Source organism: Hemicordylus capensis, chromosome 4, assembly GCF_027244095.1.
Source record: "Hemicordylus capensis ecotype Gifberg chromosome 4, rHemCap1.1.pri, whole genome shotgun sequence".
In the NCBI taxonomy this organism is placed as follows: domain Eukaryota; kingdom Metazoa; phylum Chordata; class Lepidosauria; order Squamata; family Cordylidae; genus Hemicordylus; species Hemicordylus capensis.
This window is the reverse complement of record NC_069660.1, coordinates 319,568,728-319,592,635: the sequence shown is the minus strand read 5'-3', so window position 1 is coordinate 319,592,635 and position 23,908 is coordinate 319,568,728. Positions and strand designations below refer to the sequence as shown.

General features: G+C 47.9%; 1 protein-coding gene across 4 annotated transcripts; it reads right to left on the bottom strand.

Moving 5' to 3' along the window:
- Positions 1-5,896: 5,896 nt before the first annotated feature.
- MFSD3 (major facilitator superfamily domain containing 3) lies at positions 5,897-16,687 on the bottom strand. 4 transcript variants are annotated; one of them, XM_053313728.1, is made up of 7 exons: positions 16,522-16,687; positions 16,217-16,286; positions 13,093-13,174; positions 11,630-12,330; positions 10,241-10,388; positions 8,908-9,014; positions 5,897-7,200 (listed from the first exon to the last, which is right to left on the bottom strand). In XM_053313728.1, the coding sequence occupies exons 4-7, from the start codon at positions 12,306-12,308 to the stop codon at positions 6,884-6,886; spliced, it is 1,251 nt and encodes a 416-aa protein (XP_053169703.1). In that variant the 5' UTR covers positions 12,309-12,330; positions 13,093-13,174; positions 16,217-16,286; positions 16,522-16,687; the 3' UTR covers positions 5,897-6,883. The 4 variants fall into 4 exon arrangements, with proteins under 4 accessions (XP_053169703.1, XP_053169702.1, XP_053169701.1 ...); XM_053313729.1 differs by lacking the exon at positions 16,522-16,687 and adding an exon at positions 8,033-8,142 and having other exon boundaries at positions 6,885-7,200; positions 16,217-16,515; XM_053313727.1 differs by lacking the exon at positions 16,217-16,286.
- Between the last annotated feature and the right edge of the window lie 7,221 nt (positions 16,688-23,908).

Genomic DNA, 23,908 nt, shown 5'->3' with positions numbered 1-23,908 from the left:
GCAGGGCTGTTCTTATGTACTACAAGATTAGCTCTGAGGCAGGGGAGCAGCAGAGCCCTCCTCTAGCAGAGGGGCTTCCAGCCTAATAATAATAATAAACTTTATTTAACATAAGAACAGCCCTGCTGGATCAGGCCATCTAGTCCAGCATCCTGTTTCGCACAGTGGCCCACCAGATGCCGCTGGAAGCCACAGGCAGGAGTTGAGGGCATGCCCTCCCTCCTGCTGTTACTCCCCTGCAACTGGTACTCAGAGGCATCCTACCTTGGAGGCTGGAAGTAGCCCACAGCCCTCCAGAATTGTACGCAGTACTCCACATGTGGCTGCACCATCGTTTTGTATCATTATAATATTAGTCATTTTACTTTCAATCGCCTTCCTAATGATCCCTAGCATGGAACTGGCCTTTTCCACAGCTGCCGCACACTGAGTCAACACTTTCAACAAGCTGTCCACCATGACCCCAAGATCTCTCTCCTGGTCAGTCACTGACAGCTCAGATCTCATCAGCGTATACGTGAAGTTGGGGTTTTTCATCCCAGTGTGAATCACTTTGCACTTGCCAACATTGAATCACATTTGCCACTTTGTCACCCACTCCCCCAGTTTGGAGAGATCCTTTTGGAGCTCCTCACAATCCGTTTTGGATTTCACTACCCAAAAGAGTTTTGTATCAAACTCCAGTTTTGTCTCATCTGTCCAAAGGACATTCCCCCAGAAGCACTGTGGCTTGTCAATGTGCATTTTAGCAAACTCTAGTCTGGCTTTTTAATGACAAAACTGGAGCTTTTTGGCAAGTCACATCAGCTCTATGTCCACAGATGAAAAAATGAAGCTTTCAAAGAAAAGAGCACCATACCTGCTGTGAAACATGGAGGAAGTTCGGTTATGTTTTGGGGCTGCTTTGCTGCGTCTGGCACAGGGTGCCTTGAGTCTGTGCAGGGAACAATGAAATCTCAAGACTATCAAGACATTCTGGAGCGAAACGTACTGCCCAGTGTCAGAAAGTTCTGTCTCAGTTGCAGGTCCTGGATCCTCCAACAGGATAATGACCCAAAACCCACAGCTAAAAGCACCCACGAATGGCTAAGGACAAAACTTTGGACTATTCTGAAGTGACCTTCTATGAGCCCTGATTTGAATCCTATCGAACATCTATGGAAAGAACTGAAACATGCAGTCTGGAAAAGGCACCCTTCAAAGCTGACACAGCTGGAGCAGTTTGCTCAGGAAGAGTGGGCCAAACTACCTGTTGACAGGTGCCGAAGTCTCATTGAGAGCTACAGGAATCGCTTGTTTGCAGTGATTGCCTCTAAAGGCTGTGCCACAAAATATTAGGTTAAGGGTCCCATCATTTTTGTCCATGCCATTTTCATTTGTGTTATCATTTGAAATATTCTGTTGCATCCAAACTCTCAAGCAAAGTCTGATTTTTGTTAAATGCAGAATAAACAATGATGGGTGCCAATTACGTTTGTCAGTTTCAAGTTATTTCAGAGACAATTATGGGTTCTTCTTTGTTCATGGAGGAGTACCAACACGTTTGTCCACGTGTGTATACGCTGAATCTCTTCCCTGGTGTCTGCTTTCTTTTGACTCTTTGACCAGCTGGCACAGCCTTCTGTCTGCTCTTTATGTGGTTCTGCTCTGTCCCCTTCTATTTTATCTGAATCCTCTGCACCCTCACACTTTAAAGGATGGCATTTGCCGAACTGGATACTGTCCAGCTTCTGTTGGCTATTCTCCAGGTGTCATTTTAAAAGCTGCTCTGCAACCTTTTTGATTTTAAGCGCCAGCAGTCTGGTTCCATCTTGGTTCAAGTGCAGCCCATCCCTTTTGTACAGGACTTGCTTGCCCCAAAATGTGTCCCAGTGCCTAACAAATCTAAATCCCTCCTCCCGGCACCAACGTCTCATCCACGCATTGAAACCCCTCAGCTCTGCCTGTCTCACTATACCTGCATGTGGAACAGGTAGCATTTCTGAGAATGCTACCTTTGGAGTCCTGGACTTCAATACGCTACCTATCAGCCTAAATTTGGCTTCCTGGACCTCCCAACTACATTTCCCCACATCGTTGGTGCCGATGTGCACCATGACAGCTGTCTCCTCCTCAGCACTGCCTAAGAGCCTATCTAGATGCTGCGTGATATCCACAACCTTCGTACCAGGCAGGCAAGTCACCGTGCGGTCAACATGCGGGTCACAAACCCATCTCTCCATACCTCTAATAATAGAATCACCCACTACAATGAGGCCCCCACCCCCCAGAGGAGTATCTCCCATGTGAGAGGATATGGGCTCATCATCCATGGAAGGGGTCCCTTCTAAAGGAGCATTTCCCTCTTCCTCAGACCGATGTCCTCCTTGCCGGAAACCTTCATTCTCCCTGACAGCAGAGGACCTATTAGCCCTGGAGTGGGGTGCCTCTACTACGTCCCTGAAGGTCTCGTCCACATGCCTCTCTGTCTCTCTGAGCTTCTCCAGATCCGCCACCTTGGTCTCAAGGGAATGAATTTGTTCCTGGAGGGCCAGGAGCTCCTTGCACCGAGCACATACCCATGACTTCTGCCCATGGAGCAAATATTCATACATGTGGCACTCTGTGCAATAAACTGGGAAATGCCCCCTCTCCTGCTGGCTTTCTAGCTTCATACTGGTTTTGTTGGCTGTTTACCGTATTTAGAGATAGTTTATTAGAAGGAAAGGTCTCAACTGTAATGGTCAGCTATTTGACTGTCCAAACAGCCTTTCTCAGGAATATGAGGGAGGGATCTGTACTTAGCTTCTCCACCGGGCTCCTTGTGATCACAGGGGCTTGTTCCAGGCTCCTCTGCACACTTCCCGCTAAACTCCTGCAAAACTCCAATATTCTGTCTGCTGTGCTCTGTTCACTGTGCTCTCGGGCCTACACCTCTTATGTAGAGAGTAGGCTTTTTTTGTTAGCTGCCCCAATTTGTTAGCCGCACCATAACAAATTTATCTGGGCAGCTCATAACATCCAATAAAAACACATAACACATTAAATCATAACAGACCAAAAAGGGAAAATATAGAATACAATACAAAACAATTTTAAAACTCTTTTAAAAATCAAATTTGAAATTCAAAAATTTAAAATGTCTGAGTAAACAAAAAGGTCTTTAGCTGGCATCTAAAAGAACAAAGTTATGAAGCCAGGCAAACCTCACTGGGGAGGCTATTCCATAAGCTAGGTGCAACCACCAAAAAGGCCCTCTCCCTAGTAGCCACCCACCTCACCTCATTGGGCAGGGACACTTAGAGGAGGGCCTCTGAAGATGATCTGAAGGGCCAGGTTGGGACATATGGGGTAAGGCGCTCTCTCAGGTAAACTGGGTTTACCATATAAAGTCATTTAGGGCTTTATATGTTAAAACTAGCACTTTAAATTGGAACAGGAAACAGACTGGGATCCAGTGCAGCTGACAAAGTACTGCCATTATATGATCAAGGCACCCAGTCCCAGTTAATAATCTTGCACCAGCTGCAGTTTCCAGACTGTTTTCAAAGGCAGCCCCATGTGCAGTGCAGTGCAGTAACCTATGTGAGAAGTGCTGGGGGAAGTTGAAGGAAAGAGAAGAAGAGGGTGACCAGCAGCAAGGTGGATGGACTCAATTACAACAGCAGTGAACGCACCACTGAAAGACCTAAAAGGCCAAGTTGAAGACAGATCATCCTGGAGGGAATCTATCGATGTGGCTGCTAAGGGTCAACACCGACTTGACGGCACTTAATCAATCAATCAAGTGAGAAGTTACCAGGGCATACGTAACTGTGGCCAAGCTATCCGTGTCCAGGTAAGGTTGCAGACGGCATATCAGCCGAAGCTGATAAAAGGTGCTCTGAGCCACAGAGGCTACTTGAGCCTCTAGGCTGATGAGCATCCCCAAATTGCGAACCGGTTTCTTCAGGGGGAGAATTGCAACCCCATCTAGAACAAGCTGAACATCATTCACCAGGCAGAGGAACCACTGACCAGCAGTACTTCTGTCTTGTCTGGATTGTCTCTCAGCTTGTTCACCCTCATCCAGGGATGATTACTGCATCCAGGCACTGATTCAGGACAGTCACCACCTCACCTGCTTCTGATGAAAAAGAGGGATACAACTGAGTATCATCTGCATACTCATGGCACCACAGGTCAAATCTCCGGATGACCTCTCCCAGCAGTTTCATGTAGATGCTAAACTGCATAGGGGACAGAATGAAACCTTGTGGAACCCCAAAGCATAACTGCCAATGGGTTGATCCCCCAGCACCACCTTTTGGGAGCAGGACTCAAGGTAGGAGTGGAACTACCTCCAAGCAGTCCCTCCCACACCAAACTCGGCCAGCATATCCAAAAGGATACTATGGTCAATGGTATCGAAGGAAGAGATCCAAGAGAATTAACAGGGTTGCACTCCTCCTCTCTCTCTCTCTCTGCACAGGTCATCCCACAGGGAGACCAAAGCAGTTTCTCTTCCAAATTGAAATGCATCTAGATATGAATCTCCCCCCTGCTAACTTGGCAAAGAGGCACCTTTTAACGTGGTGATTCTCTTTATTTAGCAGAGGGAGAGTAACTGGCCCTATCCACCCCCAGCACAGTACCTCCAGTGACTGTTGCTGGTTTTCTATCTTACGTTTCTTTTTAGATTGTGAGCCCTATGGGGACAGGGATCCATCTTATTTATTTATTATTTCTCTGTGTAAACCACCCTAAGCCATTTTTGGAAGGGCGGTATAGAAATAGAATAAATAAATAATAAATAAATGTAATAGTCCGTTTCCTCCAAGAGTGTCTGGACCTGGTCAACCACGATATGCTCAAGCACCTTGTCCATGAAGGGAATATTGGCCACAGGCCTATAGTTGTTGACATCCTCTGGGTCCAGACTGGGGTTCTTTAAGTGTGGTCGAATAATAGCTTTTTTCAATGGAGCTGGGACCACTCCCTCTCTCAATAAGGTGTTTAGAACCTGCTGGACCCAGCTAAAAATCCCCTCTCTACTAGATTTAATAAGCCATGAAGGGCAAGGGTTGAGCCTATGGTCCCCAAAGGTGGCTGGGCTACCCCTCCAATCCCCTTTGGCCGCTGTGGCTGGGGGTGATGGGAACAGTAGTCCAGCCACCTCTGTGGAGACCTGTGCTTTAGCAGGCCCTCCCAGGAAGCACAGCAACCAGATGGAAGCAAATTATCTGCTTCTTCAGCACAGAGCAGCTGGAAGGAGGCACTCGAGTTCACCTGGACCCACCATGAGCTGCAGTGCCAGCAAAACGGGGAGGGGGCGGCAAAGGGCCCTTTGGGGGAGCTTTGGAGGGTGGACTCAGAGCAAGAAAGGAGGGAGCCCTGCCTGGGCACGGTGGATTGGGGACCATAAAGAACACTCCTAAGAGGAGGATGTGAAGAGTGCCTTTAGGAACAGAGGGAGCTGCCTTACACCCAGGCAGACCTTTGGTCTATCTAGCTTAATATTGTCTGCACCGACTGGCGGTGACTCTCCAAGGCTACAGGCAGGAGTCTCTCCCAGCCCTGCTTCAAGATGCTGCCAGGGACTGGACCTCAGACCTTCTGCACACAGCTGCTCTCCCACTGACCGGTGGCCCCATCGCTTAAGGGGAGGAACCATCTTGCAGTGCTCACATGTAGTCAATCACTCCTCCAAATGCAAACCAAAGCAGGCCACCCCTCCAAATGCAAACCAAAGCAGGCTTTGCTTAGCAAAGGAGACAATTTATGTTCACCACTGCAAGACCAGGGATCCAGCAATGTTGGGGTTACAAGAGAAATGCCTGTGGGGGGGTGCCTGCCTCCCTTCCCCTGATCTGCTGCCCCTTTGCCCAGAATAACTGCCTAGGGGCTGTTGTTTGAGGCAGTCTACAAATGAGATGATAAATAAAATACGCCTCGGGCCATCCTAAGTCAGAAGCGCCCCACCCCCTCCTCCGGACAGCACATTTGGCCCCTTCAAAATGCCCCAGCACTGACATTGGCAGATGTCTGGGCCCCTGCTACCCAGGCCAAGAGGCACTTTTCAAAGGGGGGCTCCCATTCTCTTTAGCAGAGGAAAAGCAACTGTCCCTCTCCAACCCAACCCAACGTCCTTTCCCAGCGGCTGTTGCTGGGCTCTCCTTCGTGCTTTCCTTTGGATGAGGATCCCTTCTGGGGTCCGGAACCTTCTCCTCACTCCTTTTGCTATGTAAAGCTCTTTTGAGATTGTTGTTGTTGTTGTTGCAAAGCAGTAAATATACATAAGATCCCAAAAGGTGAGGATGTACATTTGGGGAGGTTGAATGTTCCCCTTTAACCTTGTAAATACATTTACTGGTTTTAGTATTAAATAGACTTGTCGTTTGCTTTTGAGAGGCTTAAATGTTTGTTTTTACTCCTGCCTCGATATTAGATCTGTGGTGATTCAATATGGTTCATTTTACGTTTAATGTTCTGTGTCTTATGTTTGCTTTGTTTTTGTCCTGTAATTGTTTGACATGGTCAGTTGACTAATCAATAACAATCGATTCTTTCTTTTTTTCTATTTTTAATCATCACCATCCTCAGGAGGTCAGCCCTCCTGTCCCAGGGCCAGCAGCAACTAAAACCCTTTAGCAGACTGAAAAGGGCCCATAAACAAGAAGCAGCCCATATAATTTCAGAGCCTTTTTCTCACTTTCCTCCTCTGCAAAAGCATCTTAGTGGTCCTTGTTGATATCTACAGAGAGAGAGAGAGAGAGAGAGAGAGACACACACACACACACACACACACACACACAGAGAGCTAGGCACAGTGCACAGCGGTGCTGCTGCTGGCTTGGGAGGACCTGAGACAGCGACTTCCACGGAGGTCCCTGCTGGGGCCACCACTGAGTGCAACACAAACCAATTACAGTTCTGCTGCCATCTTGGAAAGGGGCTGTCCTGCTGAAGCCCCAAAAGACGCCCTGAAGTGGATTCCCATCCACATGGTCCTCCAGCGCAAATGGGATGATGCTGACCCACGTGATCGTGGGGGCGACTCCCTGCTTGTCATCTCTGAGCTGGTGCTGCTTGCAGTGTGTACACAATGGAGGCGCAGGAAAGGCCGAGGCAAACACAGAAAGCGGGGACAAAGTCCAGCCAGTCTACCAGGGTCCCCACGATGGCGCTGAACACCAGTTTGCCCAGCACTTCCAGGGTGGCCAGGAAGCTGTAGTGAGTGGCCTAGAGGCGGGGGAGAGGAACATGAGCAGAGCAAGGAGCAAGTGGGGTCTCCCCGCCCAAAGTCCCAGCCCTCAACCTTGCCACCCTCTAACAGAGCTCTCTCTCCACAGCCACCCCACCTGCAAAGAAACAAAAAGCACGGGGTGGGGGAGGCCTGCAACAATTTCTAGTGCCCCTCTGTCTGAGGAGGGGCAGGCTCAAGAGTGAGTGCTTCTCCCCAGACCTAAGGATGGAAAGCTTACTTTCTGCCCCCTCTTTCTTGGAGATGGGGTGGCTAACTTTCCCTCTCCATGATGGTGGACTAAATGCTGATGGCTTCCTCTCTCTGAGATGGGGGAGAAATGTTAACACCCCCACCCAAGCGCTGACAGAAGCAAAGATTAAATAGCCCATACTGTATTGCGGTGGGGAGTGGAGAGAAGAAAGGCTGCTGATGCCTCCTACCCTGGTACCCTGGCTTACGGAGTGGGGGCGAGGCTAAAGGTAAGCTGCTCTTCCCTTCCCTGCATTCCCATGGATGTTGCTAGGTAGGAGATCCGGCGCCTGGGCCTGGCTCAGGCTCACCAGCTGTCTCCTTTGATAATTAAGTCTTCTCACTCAAAAATGAAAGAGGCTGACAGCTAGTTTTTGCTCCACCCGCACTTGAACAACCTTCCATGAATGACAGGCTGTTAAGGTGTTACTAACCCGCCTCAGGTATCCTGGCAAGTAAATACTCCTATGGTTTGCCCCGCCTTGCCCTGAGCCTCTGTCAAAAGTTCACACGCTGAGCAGAGCATACTGAATTCTGTACGCTGCTCTGGGGGGCCAGGTCCAGAAGCACAAGCCACACCTGTATGCTCTCCTTGGCCTTTTGTGTGCAGTGCATCATGATGCTGAAGGTCAGAGTGGTTATGAGCCCACCGACGAGGTGCTGGATACAGATGCTCAGCACAGCAGCCGCTGCAAAGAGAAAGAGGCCTGAGCTGGCCCTGCAGCAGCAGCACACCACTCCAGGAAAGCATCTGCTTGCCTCGTGAGAGTATCGGGGCAAGCTGGGGCTCGAGGATCCAAGGGCTGCCCGACTTCAGCAGAGCTGAGCAGAACCGGGCCTCTGGGGGCGGGGGGCACAGAGTGAATTCCCTGGGGGCTCGATTTTCACTGCCAGACAAAAAACAATTTCTAGCCTTCGTGGCTGTAAATGCTACAGGCAGATTCTGCAAAATACTCTTACAGTGGAGGCTTCTGAGCATGGAATGGCTCCCCCTGCCCCCAGCACATAGCTCTTGGCCCCCAGGCATGCTCTTAATCCCCACAGTGCCCCCCTCCTGCCTCCCACCATCTACGGGAGGCAGAACTCCCGTACCTTTAAGAGATGTGTGAAAGAGGAGTGATAAAAAGTGTAATGCAAGGGTGAGAAAAGCTGCACCCCATCAACCTCTGCCAGTCACACAACTATTAAAGGCACCTCAATCTTTGCACTTGGGTCATTCTAGCAGGTCAGTTCTTGCACTCTTGCCCCCACCCTCAGATCCAGGGCACAAAATAAAGCAGAATAATCATATCTGCATGATCCTGAGTGGTAGAATTTAGAGCCCCTGGAGTCAGAATTTGGACCTTTGGTTCAGGTTGTATGCATCCTGGACCCAACCCAAACAGAGACCTGGAGGACAATCCCAGAGCTCCACCCCAGCCGGGAAAGCAGCTGGCACATGGGGCTGGGCTCACCTTCAAAGATGGACACTTGGTCTTTATAGACAGCCATCAGGAGTGTCTGGAAGATCAGGCTGCAGAAGCGGAGCACCAACAAGGCCTTCAACAGGGGAAATGAGTGCCTGGAGGAAACCAAACACAAAGGAGGGTCAGCAAACAAGGCAGCAGAGTCCAGGGACGGCACAAGCAGTCAGGGGCGATGTGTGTGCATTTTGCTTGAGGTCAGAGGACAAAGAGTCTGATCCAAAGGCCAGGTAAACTTTGCAGGGCGGGTGAAAGATCCAGCTTCCTGAATTCCAAAGTAGATGTTGTATGTATAAGACACAAATGTCCTATGGAAAGACTGGTGCTAGACACGGGGTGATGCCACCAAGCCCTGACGTTAAGACCAAAAGGTGCACAGACATGAACCTTCCTCACCCTTCTACTGAAACATGTTGTTAACTTTAAAAAAAAAAATCAAGACATTGCTATGGGGAGGGAGAGGGGAAGCCGCTTCATTTAGGGTCAGCCAACCAGCCCTTTGCATGGCCCGATTTTGCTGAAATGGGATGAACCAGTTTCTCCTAAGCTTGATTCTTTTAGGAAGGTGGTACCTTTGTGCAAATCCACAGGAGGCTCCACACTCAAGATACGTACTTCTTCATGCAGCCTTAGAGTGTCTGGTCCTGAACTTGCCCTTAATAAGGGATGGGGAGAGGCATAAAATCATCTATTCTAGAACCAAGGAAGCTGGAGGCCAAGAGAACCCCAAGAATCAGTAGGTCGCTTTTAATAAAATGTTCCTAGGTCCTTGTGGCAGTGAAGATGTAGAAACGAGAAAGCAAATCAGAAACTCCTCCATCCCTGCTGGGCGCTTTCCAGATTACACACTGCAACAGGGGTAAAATGCTTCAACTTGGCAGGATCGTATTAAAAACGATCCCCCAAATCTCAAACTCTACAACAGGAAAATACAGCTATTTTTCTACAATGGACTTGCAATGTTGTAGCACTACGATGCAAAGATAAAATCCGAAAGAAGGCATCAGCAATGTGAATGGCACCTTGCTGTCAGCGCAGGGACTGCGGTGTCACAACACAGGAACTACAGAAGCACACTTAGCAGATCACAGTGACAATGTTGTAGGATTTAATCTGGGAAATGCCCTGGCCCCACTTATGATTGGATTAGAAATGGCAAGTTTTGAAGTCCATCTCACAATTCTGACTGACTGGGACAAAACACGGCAAGAAGATGCTGAACAGAGTGAAAAGGTCAAGATACATGGATCACAAGGAGCAAGCTGAGACCTCTGTTAGTGAATGATCAACTAGAGCCAAACCAGATGCTTTCAGTAATTATTACCTCTGCTTTGACATCAGGTGGCCCCCCAACGAGGAGCCAGATATGGAGAAGAGCATGGCCACAATCCCGTTCCAGAAGCCAAGCTTCTGTGGAGAGAAAGCACGGTCCAGGAGGAAGAGAGGGAACATGGAGACGGACCCTTGTTCACCTGCAAGGAGAATGCAGAATCAGTCCCTGACCCTGATGAAGGCTGGCTGGGCGTGACGGGGAGCCCAAGGGGCTTGAGAGACCACATCACATTCCTTGATGCCAGGGGGATGATGGCATATGTTGTTATATAGGACATGCCAGTCTTGGGTATGTGTACTTGGAAGTTACTCCCCCCACTGATTTCAAGCAAGCATATGGGCAGGACTGCAGCCTTCGCCTAGGTACAGTTCAGACATGTTTTATTTTTATCAATTTGTCTTCTCAAATACATGCTTTATTTTTTTCTCAGAAAGCTGAAGGCACTTTGGGAGAGAGCTTGCTGCTCACCCACGTCCTGCTTTTGCTCCTGGTGAACAGGTTTTGCAGGACGTGTTCTGGTGAACAAGATCTGTAGCATTTCTGCAGTCAACCATGGAACAAAAGCCATTTTCTGAAAAAGGACTGTTTGCCGCTAGCCCCATGTTCTCATTAAAATAGCTTTCTCAGCTGTGACAAAGGAAAATTGCTGTATCACTTAATTCCCCCATTCCTCCTAGAAAACTGTATTTATAACAACGGAACAGGAAGAAATCCAAACCCCAAAGTGGTGCAGTACTAAAAGGAGATCTCCATTCTGTCACAGAGCTCTTATATTCCCCTACCTAAAGCACATCACAGGGAAAATTTCTAGCTTAGCCCTCCTTCGCCTTGATGGATTACATTCAGGGAGTTTTCATGTGATGGTGCATTCAAAAGTGTGACTCCACCACCATTTGTATGGCACCCTTCTGAAACCATGCTATTGGGTTCAGAACCCATGGAGAGAAGAGCTGCTCTTGTGGTAGCAAGCACGAATTGTCCCATTTGCTAAGCAGGGTCTGCCTCAGTATTCATTTGGATGGGAGACTACATGTGAGTGCTGTAAGAAATTCCCCTTAGCGGATGGGATTGTAGCTCAGTCAGAAAGCATATGTATGTCTGCAGATGATTTACTCCCTGGCATATCCAGGTAGGGCTGGGAGAGACTCCTGCCGAAACCTTAAGAGAGCCACTGCCAGTCACTGTAGACAATACTGAGCTAGATGGATGGTATAAGGCATCTTCCTATGTATGTGGTACAGCAAAGTAAATCACCTTGGCCCTACAGTGCCCAGACACTTTTCAACAACAGGTACCGGTACCCTCTGTGCTAGTCTCACCATATCAATATTGGCTCAACCACTAGCAAACTCTGCAGCTGCTAACCTTGAGGGGACTCACCCAACTTATAGATGAGAACAAAGCCAGCAGTCCAAGGAGTATCTGGCACATGGAGAACCTCTTGGAGGATGAGCCACGGGTTCAAGGTCCTGTCCTTGGCACAGCTGCCCAGAGAAGGGTATTTCAGTCTCAGCCTCAGGTCTGAGCCCCAGGTATACAGAATGGCCACGGTATAGATGACAGCCAGGTACACAAAGAGGGTCCCCCAGCCCAGGTGCTGGAGGAAAGCAAGGAGCCCTCCTCCTGCCAGTAACGAGCCCAGCTTGTAGGCCACCACCTGGATGGTGTTGCCATAACCGACCTCATCCTGCCCCAGCAGCTGGATGGCTAGCCCATCCACTGCAATGTCCTGGGTTGAGGCAAAGATGTTCATGAGCAGGAGGATGGTGGCCACAGGGAGGAAATGTGCCTCTGGGGTCAGAAGGGAGCATGCCAGGCAGGCCAGCACCAAGCCCCCCATAGTCAGCAGCAGCCAGGTCTTCTTGGTGAAATACTGGTCCACCATCGGTGCCCACAGGACCTTCAGGATCCAGGGCACATAAAGCACTTTAGCCAGGCTGATCTTGGTGAAGGAGAGGCCCACTGTTCGGAAGTAGACTGGCAGCAGTCCAGACTGGAGCCCATATGGGATTCCTTGGACAAAATACAGCACCCCAAGCAAAACATATTTACGGGTCATCCTTCAGCAACTGGCCACCAACCTGCAAAGATGGACAGGCAGATCTTAAGCCCCTGGGGAAGGAAGGCTTTATGTCCTCGTGTTAAAAGCATGGCCATGAGGTGTGTCTATAAAAATGGGGATAGGAGAGGGCAGGCTCATTATATGGGAACACCAAAAGTGCTAAGCCATCGACTGGGCTTGCTCCACCCAGTTCTATGGCAAGGGAACAGGAGGAAAACCCATCATTTTTTTGCAACTGCAAACTTGCTAGAGGGACAAGAGGAATCTTCAGGTGGCAACCTGACAATGGTTTCCTTCTAGAAAGCATAGCCTGGGAGACTCCGGGATATCCTCATGTGTTGTCATGGAATATAATCCTCCTGGATGGCTTTAAGAAGGGTTTGGATAACTTCATGGAGGAGAGGTCTATCAACAGCTACGAGTTGGAGGGCTGTGGGCCACCTCCAGCCTCAAAGGCAGGATGCCTCTGAGTACCAGTTGCAGGGGAGTAACAGCAGGAGAGATGGCATGCCCCTTTCAACTCCTGCCTGTAGGCTTCCAGCCGCATCTGGCGGCCACTGTGTGAAACAGGATGCTGGACTAGATGGGCCTGGGGCCTGATCCAGCAGGGCTGTTCTTATGTTCTTGTTCGAGAAAAATCAGATACGTACATACATTTTAATTTTGAGGGGGGGAGGGATCTCACACACACCCTTCCCCCACCATCGGCACTTAAATGTCTAACAAGAAACACTAAAATACAATGAAGTCATAAGGAAACCATAAATATATTTTAAAATACCATGGACAGCCGTTTCAGTATCTTCTCTTTCTGAAGGAATGTGGAAATGGCTTCCTGATACTCCTACTCATTGGTGGATATCCTGTAAAAAAAAAGGGGGGGGTTATTTCTCTGATTTCATACTGTCAAACATGACACAGAGAAAAATTGGTACACATGTATCTGGGGTCTTTTTTAAAACTTCTTTTTGTTTAGGTATAAAATTACATAATAAGGTATTGGAATCATTTTCCTTTAACATGTCCTGTAAAAATGAAGAACACCAATGAAATATGAGTTCTTATTTTGCCAATAATTAATCAAAGGTAATCAGTCTTTTATAAAAAGCATGTTGTTTTCTGCTTACTTGCTTTGACTCTAGGGCCAGCTACACATTATATGAATTGCATTATTAGCCTTGCCCATGACTGTTGTTGTTGTTGTTGTTAAATGGGGGAGTGCAGTGTATCTGCAATGGGAATGTGGCATGGAAGAGGGGATCTTTAAACCTTTGCCCTTCCCTAGTCTTAACCCTGATAGGGCCTCCTGCAGCTGCTATTTGCCCCAGGTGGGAAGCCCCCATTGCTTCTGGGCATGACAACATCTTCAAAGAACATACTTTCCCATTCCTTTGCAAGTGGAATTTTACGTTATCCAGGACTTAATATGCAGACTCCTGATCACAGGGCCGGACTGGGGGCACTGAGAGGGCAGAGGAATATATGTGGGGAGGGCACTGGGTTTTGAGCAGAATGGGTACTTAAGGGTGGAAGTATTCACTGCTGGTGAGTGCAGCAGAGTGCAGGGGCACTCCATGGGTGGGGTGCCCCAGGAATATGCCCTGTTGCCCTGTGGGCCAGTCCAAGCCTGCCTGATCATCATATTACCCGTTTAGCATACGTTAACAGAAAATGTAGAAGGCTCAAGCTTCGTTTTAGCCATGTGGTTGCTCGAAATTAGTCTTATCTCAATCCACACTTACATATTTGATGGATCTTTTCTCACACAATGGATCCTTACCTGAGCCCCTTACTAGCCCTAATACATTAGCTTACTCTGCAACCACCTAGCTTCTGAAAGCAATCATGTTAGTCTACTGACTATAATGGGTTTTTAAAAATGTAATATAGCTGGAGTGTACAACAACCTCAGATCTTGCAGCAGATCCAATTTTTCTTATGAAAGCACAGTTACAATTTACTAACCAGAACAGGGTGGCCAAACTGAGGTTCTCCACCTGTGGTTGGTCTATGGCTCCCATCATCTCTAGCCACAAGCATGGGGTTTGTAGTCCAAATGGGAAATGATGGAATCTGTAGTCCAACAGGAGCTGGAGAGCCTCAGGTTGGCCACCCCAATCTAGATCAGGGGTTCTCGGCCTTGGGTCCCCAGATGTTGTTGAAGTACAACTTCCATCAAAATGGGAGACGTAGTGCAAACATCACCTGGGCAGAGATCCAAAGCTAGGAACCCCTGATCTACATGGCCAGTAAAGGAGGGAAGCACACAGCAGTGGCATTGTCCCTCCTTGAACAGAAGAACAGCCCTGCTGGATCAGGCTCAAAGCATCTTGCCTCTGAGGCTGGAGGTGGCCTATAGCCCCCAGACTAGTAGCCATTGATAGACCTGTCCTCCATGGATTTGTCTAAGCCCCTTTTAAAGCCATCCAACCAAGTGAGGGGCCATCACCACATCCCGTGGTGGCAGAGAATTCCATACATTAATTATATGCTGTGTGAAAAGGTACTTTCTTTTGTCAGGCCTGAATTTCCCAAACTTCTGTTTCATGGGATCATGACCCCTGGTTCTAGTGTTATGAGAGAGGGAGAAAAGTTTCTCTCTGTCCACTCTCTACCCCATGCACAATTTTATACACCTCTCTCATGGCTCCCCGTAGTTGCTTCTTTTCCAAAATAAAAAAGCCCCAGATGCTGTAGCCTTGCCTCATAAGGAAGGTGCTCCAGGCCCCTGATTATCTTGGTTGTCCTCTCCTGCACCTTTTCCAGTTCTACAATATCCTTCTTAAGATATGGTGACCAGAACTGAACACATTACTCCAAATGTGGCTGCACCACACATTTGCATAAGGGCATTATAATATTAGCATTTTTTATTTTCAATCCCCTTCCTAATGATCCCTAGCATGGAATTGGCCTTCTTCACAGCTGCTGCGCACTTATCAAGAGTTGACATTTTCAATTAGCAGTCCACCGTGAGCCCAAGATCTCTCTCCTGGTCAGTCACTGACAGCTCAGACCCCATCAGTGTATATGCAAAAGTTGGGTTTTTTTGCCCTAATATGCATCACTTTACACTTGCTTACATTGAACCGCATTTGCCATTTTGTCACCCACTCCCCCAGTCTGGAGAGATCATTTTGGATCTTTTTGAAATTTTGGAGCTCCTCACAAACTGTTTTGCATTTTACTACCCTGAACAGTTTAGTGTCATCTGCAAATTTGGCCACTTTGCTGCTTACCCCAAGTTCCAGATCATTTATGAACAAGTTAAAGAGCACTGGTCCCAGTAGAGATCCCTGAGGGTCCCCACTTCCTACTTGCTTCAGTTGTGAAAACTGTCCATTGATTCCTACTCTGTTTCCTGTCCTTCAGCCAGTTACCCATCCACACATGAACCTGTCCCCCTTACTACATGATGACTGCTAAGTTTACTCAAGAGCTTTTGGTGGGGAACTCTGTCATAGGAACATAGGAAGCTGCCATATACTGAGTCAGACCATTGGTCTATCTAGCTTAGTATTCTCTACACAGACTGGCAGCAGCTTCTCCAAGGTTTCAGGCAGGAATCTCTCTCAGCCCCATCTTGGAGATGCTGCCAGGGAAGGAACTTGGAGCCTAGATGCTCTTCCCAGAGCAGCTCCATCACCTGAGGGGAATATCTTACAGTGCTCACACTTCTAGTCTCCATTTCATATGCAACCAGGGTGGGCCCTGCTTAGCTTAAGAGGACAAGTCATGCTTGCTACCACAAGACCAGCTCTCTTCCCCAAAGCTTTGTGGAAGTCCAAGTAGACTATGTCAACCGGATCCATGCCTAGGCGTCACAGGTATGCAGTGTGCACTAGAGCACCAAGATGTGCCTGCTGCACCCCAGTGCCTCTGTGTGGGTGGGTGGGTGGATTTACCTGCAGTCCCTCCGTGTGCTTTGGTAGCACACACCACTCACAAAGTGCTTTCCTCAGACCTAGGCTGTCTCTGGCAAAGGGAGCAGCAGAGCATGGAGTGAATTATGAAGGTGAGAAAACGAGAGCAGCTCTTCTTCAGCCTTTGGCAGCCCCCCCTCAGCTGAGCCTCGTTGGGGCACGGGGAGGGGGAAGTGCGGGGAAAGAGAAGCCCCCCCACCCACGCCCGAACCTCCCACAGAAAGAGAGAGCAGCAACTGAGCAAGAGCATCTCTGCCCTGCTGCCCCGCCTGCAGCAGGGCACCCACCAGGCCTTCCATGGCAACGAGTGGTCCAGGGAGTCACATGACCACCCTCGCTCCTCGGCTCGCGGAGCTTCCGCCTAGCCCAGCCGGGGCTGCTGGACTAGGAAACACCCCGCTCCCTCCAACCACAGAGAAAACGGAAGCGGGACGCGCTCGTTCCTAGAGAGGAAGCCTGTTTCCGGGGGAAGCCTCATCCGCTCTATCCTTTGCCCCTCTATGGGATTATCTATTTCTGCGAATGGAGTTGCCGAAGTAGAAAACGACAAGAGCGGCAACACCCACACCTTACTTCTGGTTCCCACTGAGAGTCCCCGAGAGAGAGGTGGATAGGAGGTGCAGAAGCCGCTCTGTCCTCATGGTGACCTATACTGTTGCCATCTCTAGGGCTCCTGTGTATGGCCCGTTGGAAATCGCTACCATCGTTCTAGTTAGTGTTGCTTTTCTAGGCAAGCAGAAGGGGCTGCTCTATGGAAAGTTGGAGGACTGGCCAGTCACTGCATGCAAGGCGGCTAGTGAATATAGGAAGCTGCCATATACCGAGTCAGGCCATCGGTCCAGCTAGCTCACTGTTGTCTACACAGACTGGCAGCAGTTTGGGCCAAGACCTGTTAGGTCTCGGGGAGCAGTTCCAACTACCCGCAGAGTCTAGCCGTGCTCCTTTGTAATGACAGTTCGGTTCAGAATAAGGTTGAAATAATGCATGATCTGATTGGAGATGAGGGTGCCGACCTGGCATGTATAACAGACCTGATTGGGAGGTGCTGAGGGATTTCAATATCCACTTTGGGGCTGGCTTGTCTGGTAGAACTCAAGAGTTCATAGCAGCCATGGCAACTATAGGCCTATCCCAGTTAGTTTCAGGACCAACACACATTGCCGGCCACACAAATGATTTGGCATTTTGTTCTGCAGGGGTGGTGGACCTATTAGGATGGTCCACCCAAGGAGGCTGCTGGATCCAGTAGGATTCCAAGAAGCCTTGGAACGTTTTAGTGTTGGTTCTGCCAGCGATTCTGTTGATGCTCTGGTGGGTACCTGAAATAGGGAGCTCATCAGGGCAGTAAACACAATCACTCCTAAGCGTCCCCTCTGAATTGCTTCACAAATGGCCCCATGGTATACAGAAGAGCTACGGGGGCTGAAGCAGCAAGGTAGGTGACTGGAATGCAAGTGGAGGAAAGCCCAGCTTGAATTTGACAGGACACAGCACAGAGTCCATTTGAAGGCTGTAGTGATCAGCCTCCCCTCCCTCTAAAGAGTTAACCAGAAGTGAATCCTTGTCTTGACTGGCAGGCTAGTGAGCTCCAGGGCTCAGCCAATCAGCACACCAGGTGGTTGGGACCTAGAGAGCTGTTGCCAGGATGAAGAGAGTTCTTTGTTAGAGAAAAAGCAAGTCTGGAGGTACTGAGGAGGACATGTGGCCATGGAGGCTAGCTGCAAGAGAGTAACTCTGCAGGTCCTTGAAAGACAGAAGGGCAGGAAGCTTGAATTCTCATTAGGCATTTGGTGGGTTCAAGGCAAGGAGCCAGGGCTTATGGCTTCGGGAAGTCTAGTCTAGGGTTTGTTTAATCAGACTTTGCATTAGAGAGATTACATTTCTTTGGTGTGAGTGCTTTTGCATATTCCTGATACTGTTCTATTATTGTTTACCTGTAATGTAATTAAAATAAGAAACACTAGCCTACTCCCATTCTACCTAGGGCGTTACAAAAGACTCTATAAACATTTAAGCGTGCATTAAGGCAACCTATTTTTATAACCCTACTAAGTATTTTTAGTGTATCTAACAAAGCTAGAAGCCTCAGATGGAACCAGTCTGTAGTAATGGAATAAAACGGTGGGGTTATTTTTAGTTCTTTTCTTTTTACAAGCCTCTCTGAGTTGGTTTTTAACTCAGGAAAATGGGGAGCAAAGTGGGGAGTTCTCTGGTACAAACACAGCCTCAAATGTTCAGCAGCTATCAGTATTCTTCTCACCATGTGTAGGCTTGCATGCGGAAAATTTTTGTACTTATCCAAGAGCCAAATTAAGAGTTTTTTTCTGGGATTCCACAAGCCCAGGGAAGTTCAAGCAATGTCAATAAGAGGGGTGGTGATGGCAGCATTTTGAACCTACCGATAATACAGAAGAGTTTTAGGAGAAACTTAGTCAGGCAGCTCAGCAGTGCTGATGCATTTCTTTCCCTCATGTGAGCTTGCTCTGAGACAAAGGCTTTAAGGCCTACGCAGTGTATGCAGCAAAATAACAATTTTGGTCTGCACATTGCGTCTGCAGGTTTGCGTTCAGCAGAATTATCCCAGGTTGTGAGGAGCTTAACCTATGCTCCTTCTGCTTTAAATCTATCCCTGGGGACTATATCCTGCTGTAATATACTTTTGCCTGCAAGAACAGTTGAGTCTTGAGGGTCTTCCTGAAAACAAAGAAGGAGATGCTCTTATTTCAGTGGGGAGCATATTCCAAAGCCCCGGGGCAGCCACAGAGACAGCCCGGTCCTGGGTCGCCCCAGACAAGCCGGCAGCAACCGTAAACTCTCCAGAAGATTGTAACAAGCAGCAGGGTTCATGACAAAGAAGGTGCTCTCTTAAAAACCCTGGGCCCAAGCCATTAAGGGCTTTATAGTTAATAACCAACACTTTGTATTTTGACTGGAAACATAGCAGCCAGTGCAGTTCTTTTAAAATCAATGTTATATGGTCCCTTTGTGTTATCTCGGAGACCAATCTGGCTGCCACATTCTGTACCAATTGTAGTCTCCGGACTACGTACAAAGGCAGCCCTACACAGAGTACATTACAGTAGTTGAGCCTGGAGGTTACCAGCAGCATATATACCATTGTATTAAGGTCATTTACCTCCAAAAGTGGACGTAGCTATATCAGCCGAAGCTGATAAAAACCTGAGAAACCAGGGAGAGCTTTAGGTCTAGGAGCACTCCCAAGCTACATACCTAATCTTTCAGGGGGAGTGTAACCCCATCTAGAACAGGCAGATCTAAACCATCTCTCAGATCCTGACCCCCCACAGTCAGTAGGAACGGAAAGGTTGGGCCGTCGGGTTTGTGTTGACTCCTGGTGACCACACAGCCATGTGGTTTTCTTGGTAGAAAACAGGAGGAGTTTATCATTGCCATGAGTACCTCTGTCTTATTTGGCTTAAACTTCAGTTTGTTATCCCTCATCCAGCCTATTACTGGCATTTAGGGAAGTTATGCCATTTCCTGATGAGGGCGACATGGAGTAGATCTGAGTGTCATCAGCATCTCCACCCCAGACTCGGTCTCTTGGCGGGTAGACCGGGCCTCCCTTCCGGACTTTGTCGTTTTGAACCATTTTCACCCTGCACGAAACCTCCTGATGATCTCTCCCAGTGGTTTCATGCAGATGTTAAAAAGCATTGGAGACAGTATGGAGGCATGTGGAACTCCACACTTCAGTTCTTGCTTTACGGAACAATCTCCAAGCGACACCTCCTGGATTCTACCAGAGAGATAGGAATGGAACCACTGTAAAACAGTGCCACCCAATCCCATCTCCCTCAGATGGTCCAGAGCAGGGTTTCTTAACCTTGGGCCCCCAGATGTTGTTGGACTACAACTCCCATCATCCCCAGACATGGTCTTTGTGGCTGAGGATGATGGGAGTTGTAGTCCAACATCTGGGGGCCCAAGGTTAAGAAACCCTGGTCCAGAAGGATACCATGGTTGATGGTATCAAAAGACGCAGAGAGATCCAAAAGGAACAGCAGAGTCATACTCCCTCTGTTGATAGCCAATTGGAGATCATCCATCAGGCCGACCAAGGCAGTCTCAACCCCATAGCCCACACAGAAGCCAGTTTGAAATCGGTCTAGATAATTTGCATCATATAAAACTGTCTGGATCTGAGAGGCCACCACCCGCTCAATCCCCTTGCCCAACCATGGAAGATTAGAAACAGGTCTGTAATTAGCTAGCTCTGAGGGATCCAGTGCAGCTTTCTTCAAAAGTGGTCTAATAATAGCCTTAAGACAAGAAGGCATTCTGCCCTCCCTCAGAGAAGCATTTATATTTACCAGACCCTCTCTGATAATATGATCACCAGATGAGATAAGCCAAGTTGGGCACAGGTCAAGAGAACAAGTTGTAGGACACACAGTCCAAAGCAGTTTGTCCACCCTTCCTGATTACTATCACAAACTGAAAATGATCCAATCTAATCCCATAAGAGGAGTTGCTGAACACCTCCACAATAGACTGCAGTAAATGTGGAATCCAGCTCAGCCCGAATATGAGAGATTTTATCCACAAAAAAGTCATTAAAAACATCACAGCGAGTGACTGATGGTTCCAGGTTAGTGGGTTCTTTACAGATAAAATCTCTTGTATCCAGACTGACTTGGACTCCACTATTTCTGCAGTCTATTAAGGGGGTGTCCAGCAATCCTACTAGCAGTATTAGATTGGATCAGTTTCAATCTGACTCCTGAAGATATGGACAAGCTGCTTAGGGCAGTGCAGCCTACCACTTGTTCTTTGGATCCTTGCCCAACTTGGATGCTTTCATCTTGTAGGGAAATTGTTGGAGGCAGCCAACTGACATCATTAATGCATCGCTGAGGGAAGGCAGAATGTCCCTGTGTTTGCAGTGGTTAAACCGCTTCTTAAGAAGCCTACCTTGATGGATAGCTATAGGCCTTTCTCCAGTCTCCCTTGGTTGGGTAAGGTGATTGAGAAAGTGGTGGCTAATTGGCCCCAAGTGGTTTTGGAGGAAACTGATTATCTAGACCCATTTCAAACTGGCTTTAGAGCTGGCTATGGAATTGAGACAGCCTTGGTCGGCCTGATGGATGACCTCTATCAGGGAATCGACAGAGGAAGTGTGACTCTGCTTGTTCTTTTGGATCTCTCAGTGGTTTTCGATACCATCGACCATGATATCCTTCTGGATTGACTAAGGGAGTTGGGGATCCGTTCTTATCTCTCAGGTAGATTCCAGATGGTGGTGCTTGGTGACAGTTGCTTTTCTATACAGGAGGTATTATATGGGTCCCTCAAGGCTCCATTCTGTCACCAATGCTTTTTAATATCTACAGGAAACCACCGGGTGAGGTCATCAGGCGATTTAGTGTTGGGCGTTATCAGTATGCTGACGACACTCAAATCTATTTCTCCTTATCATCATCATCGTCAGGTAATGGCACTCATTCCCTAAATGCCTGCCTACAGGCAGTAATGGGCTGGATGAGGGATAACAAATTGAAGTTGAATCCAAGTAAGACAGAGGTGCTCATTGTGGGGGACCGGGATTTGAGGAATGGAATAGATCTTCTTGTTCTGGGCAGGGTTACACTCTCCCGGAAGGAACTGGTACGCAGTTTGGGGGTTCTCTTTGATCCAGGCCTCACCCTGGTATCTCAGGTGGAGGCTACTGTTAGGAGCACCTTTTATCAACTTCGGCTGATTTGTCAGCTGTTTCCATTCCTTGAAAAGAATGATCCCAAAACAGTTGGTGCGCCAGCTGGTAACCTCCAGGCTTGACTTCTGCAATGCACTCTACACAGGGCTGCCTTTGTATGTAGTCCAGAAACTTCAGTTAGTTCAAAATGCAGCAGCCAGATTGGTCTCTGGGGTAACCCAGAGAGACCATATTATACCTGTTTTGAAACAGTTGCACTGGCTGCTGATATGTTTCTGGGCAAAACAGAAAGTGCTGGTTATTACCTTTAAAGCCCTGAATGGCTTCGAGAATGCATTCTTCTGTATGATCTGTCTGTTGACGTCATCTGGAGAAGTCCATCTCTAGTTGCCAACGGTGCATCTAGTGGCGCATCGGGACCGGGCTTTCTCTGTAGCCACTCCTAGGTTGTGGAATGCACTCCCCACAGAAATTTGTGGTTTAAATACATTACTGGCCTTTAGGAGAGCCCTTAAGACTTATTTGTTTGGTATGGTCTTCCAGGGTTTTTAAACTGTTTTAAATTGTTTTAACCGTTTTAAAACCATAAAATCTGAACAATTTAAGTTTTATTTTTGAATGATTGTATTTTGTTCTAGTTTGTAAACTAGCCAGAGCCATTGGATTGGGTGGTGTAGAAATATAATACATAAATTAAATAATCAATCAATCAATCAATCAATCATCTGTCCAAACACAATGGAGATGTTGCAGGAAAGACGGTGCCCTCTTCAATGAGGCTGGGACATACCCTCCAACTAAACACAGAAGACAAGTCAGAGAGAGTGCCTGGGATGAGGTGTTCTGGCTTTATCTTGGGAGAACCCCCCCCCACGGGTTACAGTTTTCTTCTTCTTGAAAACTGCTTTGGAGGGCACCTACACAGCTTCCACATACTCCACTGCTGAACTTTTTATAATAAAGAATTTCTGCCTAAGAATTTCTGCCCACCAGAGCCCCTGGTGGCGCAGTGGTAAAACTGCTGCCCTGTAACCAGAAGGTTACAAGTTCGATCCTGACCAGGGGCTCAAGGTTGACTCAGCCTTCCATCCTTCCGAGGTCGGTAAAATGAGTACCCAGAATGTTGGGGGCAATATGCTAAATCATTGTAAACCGCTTAGAGAGCTCTGGCTATAAAGCGGTATATAAATGTAAGTGCTATTGCTATTGCTAATGTTTAACCTTAATTACTTTGCTGAAGTTTGGACTCCTTGTTTCTTGCCCAACCTTTAGCAACAGGGGTCCCCAACCTTTGGTCCCCAGATGTCGTTGGACTACAACTCCCATCATCCTGTCAGCCCTTGACCATTGTGACTGGGGATGATGGGATGATGATCCTGATGACACCTGGGGAGCCATGGTTGGGAATCTCTAGTTTAACAGATTGTGTTTTATGAACTGAGACACATTCTGGAATAAGAAACGCTTAATCCCAGGTTGGCACAGGAGAGACCATTTCCTCAGTTTAGGGGGTTGCTTGTTTCCTACTGAACAACAATAGTGCCTAATTAAATAAAAATAGCCATGGGAAGTAGAATCAAAGCTCTTTCTGCAGGCTTATATGTCCTGTAAATGTTTGACAGAAGGGTCCAGGATGCTTGTCAGTGTGTGCCTGACTGATTACTATGACTTGTATGGATTGTGGATTACATTGGCCTGGGCTGCAGGGAGAGAAGAGAGGAAACCCCCATCAGCCCGGAAACAAAATGAGCAGAGGAGGGGAGATGAGCAGAGGCAGCTAAATAGAGCACCCAGTCCCATTCCCTCCTGGCAACTTCCCTCTCACACGGCTACAGATTCACAGGTGATCATTTAAGCATAAACTATAATGTATTACCAACATTCTTCAGCTTACTTAGAAATGCAGACTCAAAATCCGAAGCTTACACAAGCTGAAGTGGAACAGAAGCGACTATGACATTTCTGAATTGGGCATCAGTAAGACACTTATTTTAAAG

Coding starts and splice junctions, on each gene's coding strand:
- MFSD3 (XM_053313728.1), bottom strand. CDS start 12,308: ATGACCCGTAAATATGTTTTGCTTGGGGTGCTGTATTTTGTCCAAGGA. Junction 9,015..10,240: donor CACCTGATGTCAAAGCAGAG/GTAATAATTACT, acceptor GGTTTCCTCCAG/GCACTCATTTCCCCTGTTGA. Junction 7,201..8,907: donor CCAAGTGTCCATCTTTGAAG/GTGAGCCCAGCC, acceptor CCCCGCCTCTAG/GCCACTCACTACAGCTTCCT.